General features: G+C 35.5%; 1 protein-coding gene across 2 annotated transcripts; it reads right to left on the bottom strand.

Moving 5' to 3' along the window:
* Nucleotides 1–3541: 3541 nt before the first annotated feature.
* Nucleotides 3542–8513, bottom strand: LOC18031334 (calcium-dependent protein kinase 32). 2 transcript variants are annotated; one of them, XM_006421358.2, is made up of 8 exons: nucleotides 7477–8513; nucleotides 6434–6557; nucleotides 6191–6334; nucleotides 5528–5680; nucleotides 5282–5397; nucleotides 4967–5134; nucleotides 4134–4361; nucleotides 3542–4019 (listed from the first exon to the last, which is right to left on the bottom strand). In XM_006421358.2, the coding sequence occupies exons 1-8, from the start codon at nucleotides 7984–7986 to the stop codon at nucleotides 3864–3866; spliced, it is 1599 nt and encodes a 532-aa protein (XP_006421421.1). In that variant the 5' UTR covers nucleotides 7987–8513; the 3' UTR covers nucleotides 3542–3863. The 2 variants fall into 2 exon arrangements, with proteins under 2 accessions (XP_006421421.1, XP_024035337.1); XM_024179569.1 differs by having other exon boundaries at nucleotides 6191–6346.
* Between the last annotated feature and the right edge of the window lie 239 nt (nucleotides 8514–8752).

Raw genomic sequence — 8752 nt, forward strand, 5'->3', positions numbered from 1 at the left:
GTGTAAGCTTGATATTGTGCCAGATGCCATGCGCTAGGATCACTGGCTGATTACAATTTTGATCACAATCATGTAACATGGGCCCGATTCAATCTAATCAATCTTATTACATCATGATTTGGCAAGTTCAATTATTAATACAAATTAAAAATCTTCAATAATTGAAACTTGACGACATCATAATTCAACTTAATCATTTGCTAACTGCGATAATATCTTCGACGCAAAATCACTAACCATGCAAATTGACGTGATATTACTAAATGAGTGGCACAAGACATACATTATTTATTCTTATTAATTCATTGACTTTTATGTTGCATAATTTTAAATACAATAAATTCCAGTAAGTAATCTTAACATTGTCGTTCTCTTTTATTAAAAGGGTTTATAAGATCCTAATAGTATATGGGATAAATGAATAAATAGTGCTACAGAATACACATAAACACTTTTTATATAAATTTCTTTAACAAAGTTAATCATAAATCACTTCAAATCATATTTCAAATAACAGCACTCTACGTTGTCTTTTTAATTGATTACATTAAAATGTTTTGTTCTTTCAACCATCTACTTAGGGTTGTTTGGCATCAAGGTACTGTAGTGTGGAAAAAGAAAATTGTAGCTAGGAAATATAAATTAAAAGTATTTAATAAATATGACTTTTAAAAAATAATTTTGACAAAAATAGTAAAGATATTATGGAGTTTTTACATTAAAAAAGAAGGTAGCAATAATGCTAAAAAAAATCTTAACATCTGTGCCCCATATGGCAAATAATGTGAAAATTACAACTTGTAAAATGTTGGAATCCCTAATTTTATTAAAAAAAAAAAATAGTAGTAGAAAAATAGTCAAAATAACAAATAGCAACAGATTTTTTTTTTTTTTTTGAACTTTTTTGGTTGAGTTCAGCTCTCTTGATCGTTTTTCGATGGGCTTAACTAGTGTAGGAACCTATTGAATGCAACAAACTTGGGCTTACACCGAATGTAATCGGAGGAGCAGTATTTAGACCTCTCTTTGTAACTCATCACAGCCCACCACTATTATTAATTTAACAGAGTTCTCTTTTTATTATTATTATTATTTTTATTATATACTGTAAAAGTACATACAGTATCATAAAGAAATCCTAATTCCTTATTATTATTATATCATCATGAAAACCGGACAACTCATAAATAAAGAAAATTTGTTCCACTTCAAATTGAAGTTTGTTGGAATTACATGTAAATCAGAAAAGATAATCAGCGAGCTTTAATTAATATCAGGCACGACATGCTTCGAAAGTAAGCATTTAACTTACTGTTTGAGGTCTCAAAAATGTACATCACTTGGTTACAAAATTTATCGAATCAAATTCATCCAAAATATGAATCGAGCATGCTGAAATAAACAAAACTATATACCTCTTCAGAAGAATGTAATAGCAACATCGATAGCTGCTGCACTGAAGAATCCATGAAAAAGAAAACATTAATAACAATAATCAAATGTAGAAGTGTTAATTGAACAATTAAATGACCTAGCTAGATAGTAGTAATGGATATGCTATAATGATGCTACTGTTATAGAGGGAGAAACGTAAACCTGCTTTCAGGAACCTCAACTTTATTTTCGCCTTCCCAAAATCATATGTATTATGTATGAATTATAAAAGCTCATGGGTCTAATTCATACTAAAAAAATCTTGTTTCTTAAAATCGGTCGAAGCCAATGGCGGCTGTGGCTCTAAAACTTTTTGTTTTTGAAGAAGATTGTACATATAGACTTGAACCAAATTTTACTTTATCTCGGAATCGTAATCTAGTAACTTGTGTGCTATAGATGCCAAACAACACAAGCTACTGCCCAAGAATCTCCTATAGTGGAGATCTTTCAAGATGCTTCCAATTTGACTCTAAAGAAAAGGGCAGATCAAGAACCCCAAATTAACAAACATGAAACAAAGAATCCACCAAGACAAAGCAGAAACACCACTATTAACGCGGTTCTGACATTTGTTCAATAGCCGACACCCACGGGAACAGCAGAGCGGCTTTCTGTTTGATTCGAAAGTGTTTGATACGGAGAGATTTATACAGAACGAGAAGGAACCAGAATGTTATGAAAATCACGCGCGTGGCACGTGAAATAACAGATTATTAACTAACTCATTAGTGACTCACGTGTAGAGCACGTGACACCAACTTGAATCGGTTAACTTCAAAAACGCAGCCTTTGACTTGACTCCCCGCTTTTTGAGCTTCCAGTTTATTGCGTTCGTTTACGGCAACATCGGTTTGATGCTCACTTCCTTTCACTTCATCAGTATTGCAAGCGAAGCCAAAGTGAATTGGGCTGTCCTTACTGACCACCTGGGCCTGGGCCTGGGCCCGAGGTAGTGGGTACGTTTGTTTTGGTTTTTAAATTATAAATTATTATTATTATTATTTTTTTAATTAAGAGGGGACAATTGACAATTCGGGATTGATGGGATTTTTGAACCGCCCCATTCCCGCACCCCGTATATTAATTGGGATGAATTTTCGTTTTCAATTTTGACTGAATTGTTTGAGATTTATATTATTCAGCCAATCCTATAAGGAAACTGCATACCTAATTGTTTAAGATTCTATTTATTATTGAAGCTGGCCTATTGTACTTAAAAGTTACAATACTAAAGTGTTTCACAAATATTAACTGTTATGACTTAAAAGTTAAGTTAATTTAATCCACCACTTATATGATGAAAAACTTATTATATATTTATAATTTTTTATCAAAATTATTATTTAAATATCATATTTACTACACACTATTGACTTTTATTCCTTACGTATAATTTTTTCTCCACTGCAACTTCAGTTTAAAAGTTACAACAGCAATTCCAAATAGAGATTAAGTGATTAATTTTTAGATATGTAGTTAGATCGGGTTGTACCTTCTTTTGCCCTTGCCAAGAGGCCCAAGAATAATATACGTTTTTTTTTTAATTTTTTTTTCCAATTCCCTCTACCTTGTAGATAGTATGAAAAGCGGAAAAGCCCTCCTCGAAAAGAATCCCCCCCACTCATCACTTAACTTTGTACAGGAGAAATTTCACACATGGAAAGATGGAGTTGGTGGCGGGAGGCATTTTATGATGATGTTGGGCTACGTTCAACATTGCATGGTGCCAAAATGCCAAATGGATAGAAAGCTTGAGAGGTGCTCAATTGAACCAACCAAAAGACAAAAGCTAAATTGGTTGGAAAGATGGGAGCCGTGGCTGCATTTATAATGATGTTATTGTCAGCTAACCAACTTAGTTGCTGGATCAACAAGCTAACCTCACACCACATTTCTTAGTCTTCGACTTATTTCAAGCTTCACAATTGTGGGGTCGGTGGTTGGTCCAATTGGACACATTAACCATAAACGAATGCTAACACTGCCGTGCACCCCCTGGCATGGTCTGCTTACATTCAGAGCCAGCCAGTTCCCCCAATTTGGTATGGAATTGATAATTTACCAAACGAAAGTCAAATTAGTTAGCAAATGAAAAGTCAAATGATTCACCTAAGCAAGGCCAAATGATGACTTTGAATTTGATAGCAGTATGTCAAGATCTGACCATATATTTACAATCAACACAGCCTCTCCACCAACTCGACTCAAAATACTCACAACAAACAGAAGAAAAACATATTGCATTTCGTCAAGAAATCAACACCCTACCCTGGGATTCCTACTTGCACAAACAAATGATTAAAAAAATTATAACAATAAGGAAGCCAAAAAGAAGAATTCTGAATATAAGACTTTGGAGGAAAAAAAAAAAAATTCATTCTTTCCACGAATAGATTTTGCCTCCTGTTTAGTCATCGTAGTCGTCATCATCTGACATTGTTGTTCGACTGTAATGATCCATCCTTCATCAACTTCAAGCTGAGACTATTGAACCGCTCTCGTGAATATTGTCTTGATGCTTTCCTCCAATCTGTACCCGCCTTCATCATCACGGCAAATTCCTCATAACTTATCCGACCATCCTGCAAGGTTACAAAATGAAATTGAGCGTGGATATAATTTACTGTGCAAAATCAGTATTTACCTATACAGATATTAGTGTAAAGATTTTTATTAATCATCGGAAAATGGCAAACCTTATCCGTGTCAACATCATGCATAATGGCGGTTACAACTTCTTCACTGGTGTCAACTTCATCAGCTAAGGCATCTCTTAGTTCCTCCAGTTCGATATACCCGGTTTGGTTTTGATCAAAGAATTGGAAGGCTTTGTGGAGGTGCTCGTCATTGCCCATCTTTCTTAGGTGAACAGAAATAGCTACGAACTCTCCATAATCCAGATATCCATCCTTATCGACATCACCCTGAAAAAAGAGCCTCAAATCACTTTGTTTTCTACAAATGGCAGACAGCTTTACAGAAACATAACATCTCATTAAAACATCAAAGTAAAGATAAAACATTCAGCATTGTTCTGGGGGAAGAGGCGAAGAGAATCAGTAGCATCAATGATGATCTAAAAACAAGCACTTCTATAGAACTCCTTTTTCATTGAATCAGCAGCCAGAAACAGAGCCAACAACTGGCTCGGAGATCATTTGCTACTCAATTAATAACGTAAGACACCATTCATGGAGGGAGATGAAAATTCAAGCAAAGACTACAATCATGATTCCTTCCTAAATGTCAGACTTGAGGATGAGAAAATTGATGAAAATCATTCTTTGCAGCTTTTTACAAGCAACAGGTTACATAGAAGAAAAATAACTTGCATTTGATAGTGTCTACTGAGGGTTTTTAGTAGATGGACTCATTGAAACAGAAGCATTTTGAAGTGCCATGTAAAAGCGAACTGCATTATGAACTTTTGTTTCTATGGGCCTCCTATTTCGTACCACCTAAAAAAAGAGATTTTTAACCTAATCTTTTCCCTAAAAAAAGACAGATCCAAATGTAGGGTATGACTTACAGCATCCATCAGAATTTGAACATCCGTGTCAGGGATCTGATGCCCAAGCTTGTGCAACCCAACTCTCAGCTCATCAATGTTTATTTTGCCCCTGTTGCCAATGTCCATCATGTGGAATCCCTCCTTGATACCAGCAACTTCCTCCACAGATAAATGCTGAGCAATTACCTGTTGATTTTGCATTTCCAATGGAGTTCAGTAACTTGTGACTTCAATAGAATGGAACAATAAAACGTCCAACAAACAAAGGAGGTCCTCTCCAAATGTTGATTAAGTAAATATAACTTTGAGGTAAATAGACTGTTAAGACATTACCTTAAGAGCTCTCTTTTTGAGCTTGTTCATTACTGAGAATTGCTTGAGCCTTGCCTTAACGGTTTCTCCCAAGGAAACATTTGGAGCCTTCTTCGCGTTTTGTAACCAAGGATGTTCTGCATTAAAGGAGTAAATGGCAAGAAATATTTGCATCTGGTCATAATCAACTCTTTTAATTCAGAAATAGTTGAAAACTGAAAGCTTTGAAACATAAAATGGCAGTACTTCTTTAAAACTCAATCTTACCTAGCACTTGTTGAGCAGTAAGCCGCCGCTTGGGATCAGGGTCAAGCATCTTCCTGACAAGGTCTTTTGCATTTTCAGAAACTTTAGGCCAAGGATCCCTTCTAAAATCTAAAACAGACCGAATAATTGCCTGTGCAACTCCCTGTTCAGTTTCTGCATAAACATAGAACAGAATTTCCAAAGAGGGAGTCAGAAAAGTTATGAAAGTGTATAACTCCACAGTACATACGATAAAACTGGGATGTAAATATCAATTTGATCCTAAGTTTTTAAAAGAAAAAGAAAAGTGCAGAATAAAACTACAATAGAGTAAAGTGGCATTACAAGAGTAGGATAAATAATATGCGGACCCATAAAAATAACAAATGAACATTTTGAATTTGATGATACTTTTCTGGGCAATTGATGCATTTTTCATGCAACAATCCCAGGATGCACTGATTCCATCAGACAACCTCACAGAAATATCTAAATAAACAACATATGTTTATACTTCAAGTTATAGTCAACATTTGCCATAATATGTCTCTTTTGTAAATTTCAATCAAGAATGTGTCTGCAACAACTTCAAGGAATCTTGCAAAGATGGTCTTGAAAATCATCTGAAGTTAAACTTTCATAGATGTATAAAACAATTCACTTAACAATGAAATGAAAGCTAACCTGCCCAAAAAGGTGGGACACCACAAAGTAAGATGTAAAGGATTACCCCAGCACTCCAGACATCTACTTCTGGACCATAATTCCGTTTAAGTACTTCAGGAGCCATGTAGTATGGACTGCCAACTATCTCAGAAAATTTTTCACCTGCAGAAGTAACTGTTCAGCAATAAATATAAGTTGAAATCTGCAGAGAAAATCTAAGAGAAGACTTAAGCAAATGTTATAGCCATCAACTGGCCTTACCAGGCTTAAAGAAAACTGAGAGCCCAAAATCAATTGCCTTCAATGGTGCCGTTTCCTTCTTGTTCGCGAATAAAAAGTTCTCAGGTTTAAGGTCCCGATGCATCACTCCATGCTTGTGGCACATCTATAATACAAAATTGCTCATTAAACTTATTAACCAAAGCACATTGCAAAATCTTGGTATCTACAAGAAAGCAAAATGCTAAGGCAGTCAAAGGACCTTTTCAACCAAAGAAGGAACTCATGCGAAAAAGCTTGTTAATGCCGGCCATAAAGTCCGGGGAAAAAAAAAATGAAGCACTTCTGATGTTAATATGCCGCAATTACTTCATTTTTTGCTTGACATGAGGTGAATGACAGAATGTGGCAGCATAAACAGTAGCATCCCAAAAATAGCATCCAGATGTAATAATAAGAACTTTTTTGATTGAATTTAGACAATACACTATTAAAGACGATACCAATCATCACAAGAAGAGTCTAGGCTTCTCACACAATGTACACAAAAAGAATTGGCTTTCAAAGCCTATTGCTACAAGGTGAAAAGGGAATAGAGAGAACTGAAAATGAATCATTCGTCAGACCAAAAGTAAGTACCATATATAAAAAAATTTCAGCTTGATCATGTAAGTTAAATTGCAAAATGATAAAGTGGACAATATTCAATAATTTCAAACCAAACTAAGATCAATAAAAATGGAAGATTGGGATACAGAAGCCGGAGGAAAATAAAAGTCCAAAGCACAAACGGAAAATTTTCCAAAAGGGGAAGCTACAGATAAAAGATGTTGAATCTTCCAATTCACCGTTATTAATTATACCACCAGATCAAAAGCTAATTACTAAATATGCAAACTTACAATATACAATATATACACACTCATCAAACAATTTAGAAATTCACAAAATCCTCAGCCACCTTTTTCATGTACTGTGAATTCCACAATCTTCAAGTATGCAATTCACTTCAAACATAGATCTATGAATGCCAGATCTAAGTAAAAAGAATTAAACATCAAAAGCCAAAGCTGACAAAAACTCACCTGAACAACCTCCACAATAGTCTTGGTGACAGCAGCAGCAGCCCTCTCAGTGTAATGGCCTCTAGCCACAATCCTATCAAACAACTCACCACCTTCACAAAGCTCCATGACCAAATGCACAGCAGTATCATCCTCATAAGTATCCTTTAAACACACGATATTTTGATGCTTTGGCAAATGCCTCATGATGTCGACTTCTCTTCTAACATCTTCAATATCAACAGCAGTCCTCAACTTCTTCTTTGAAATGCTTTTACAAGCAAATGCGTCACCATTTTCTCTGTCGGTACACAAGTATGTGACCCCAAATTCTCCACGACCCAGCTCCCGCCCGAGCTCGTACCTCTCCTCAATTTCACGGCCAGTGGGCTCCTTCAAAACGCAGAGTTTATGGCCACCGTTTCCCTGGTGATGTGTGCCATAATCAATTGAAAACGGGTTCTGTTTCTTCTTGTTGGTCTTTTTCTTCCCTTGTTTGGCCGGTGCCGGAGTCACGCAGCAATTCCCCATAGCGTTGAATCAACAAAAAAAAAATTCTCAAGCCTTTTGAATCTTTTCCTCAAACGAGTTTCGAAACTTGACGCCAATTACGTTTCAAAACCAATCAAAATCTTCTCTTTTCCAAGCACAAAGACAGAAAATAGGTGTTTTCTTTAATCTTTTTCAAAAAACTCAAGATCCAGCAACAAATTTCAGATTTTCATCGATACCCAGTTGTTAAAACAACGTAATTTCCTTGAAAAACAAACCAAAGTTGTTTCTTTTTTGAAATATAAAGATTTTGATTTTCCCGGGACAGTGACAGAAAATGCTAAGGGAAAAAAGGAAGAAGATCGTATGGAAATGAAAGAGAAATTGAGAGAAAATATAAGGAGTAAGGAAAGGGAATGGGGATGAGAAAAGGAATTTAGAATGAAGATGAGAGAAGGTCAAACATGTTTCCCAGAGGCTTCCCTCCTAACACACCTTCCCCTTTCTTTTTCTCTCTTTCTTTCTCTTTCTCTCTCTAAAATTTTCTGTCCTATAATCTAGAGAGAGTGAAAATTATGATGAGGCCTCTTTTGTTGTTTTCCTAAAATATCCAAAACTAACATCAAAGTTTTTTTATTTTTTTCAGATTATTACCAAGTTGTGCTGGAGCTTCTATTAAATTGCCCCTCATTTATGCGTTTAATTACAGGTATTGCCATTTCAGTTCCGTTTACACAATTCTCTTTCGTTGCAAGGACGAAAATGCCCTCATTCACAACTATGCGGTGTCATCTCGCGGGTTTGT

Source organism: Citrus clementina, unplaced genomic scaffold (genome assembly GCF_000493195.1).
Source record: "Citrus clementina cultivar Clemenules unplaced genomic scaffold, Citrus_clementina_v1.0 scaffold_9, whole genome shotgun sequence".
In the NCBI taxonomy this organism is placed as follows: domain Eukaryota; kingdom Viridiplantae; phylum Streptophyta; class Magnoliopsida; order Sapindales; family Rutaceae; genus Citrus; species Citrus x clementina.

What these genes read in the sequence shown, in the direction of transcription:
- LOC18031334 (XM_024179569.1), bottom strand. Translation starts at nt 7,986, where the DNA reads ATGGGGAATTGCTGCGTGACTCCGGCACCGGCCAAACAAGGGAAGAAA. An exon ending in TGTCCCACCTTTTTGGGCAG is followed by an intron (nt 5,681 to 6,190) that starts GTTAGCTTTCAT and finishes ATGTTTATGCAG; the next exon opens with AAACTGAACAGGGAGTTGCA. An exon ending in ATGATGTTGACACGGATAAG is followed by an intron (nt 4,020 to 4,133) that starts GTTTGCCATTTT and finishes GTAACCTTGCAG; the next exon opens with GATGGTCGGATAAGTTATGA.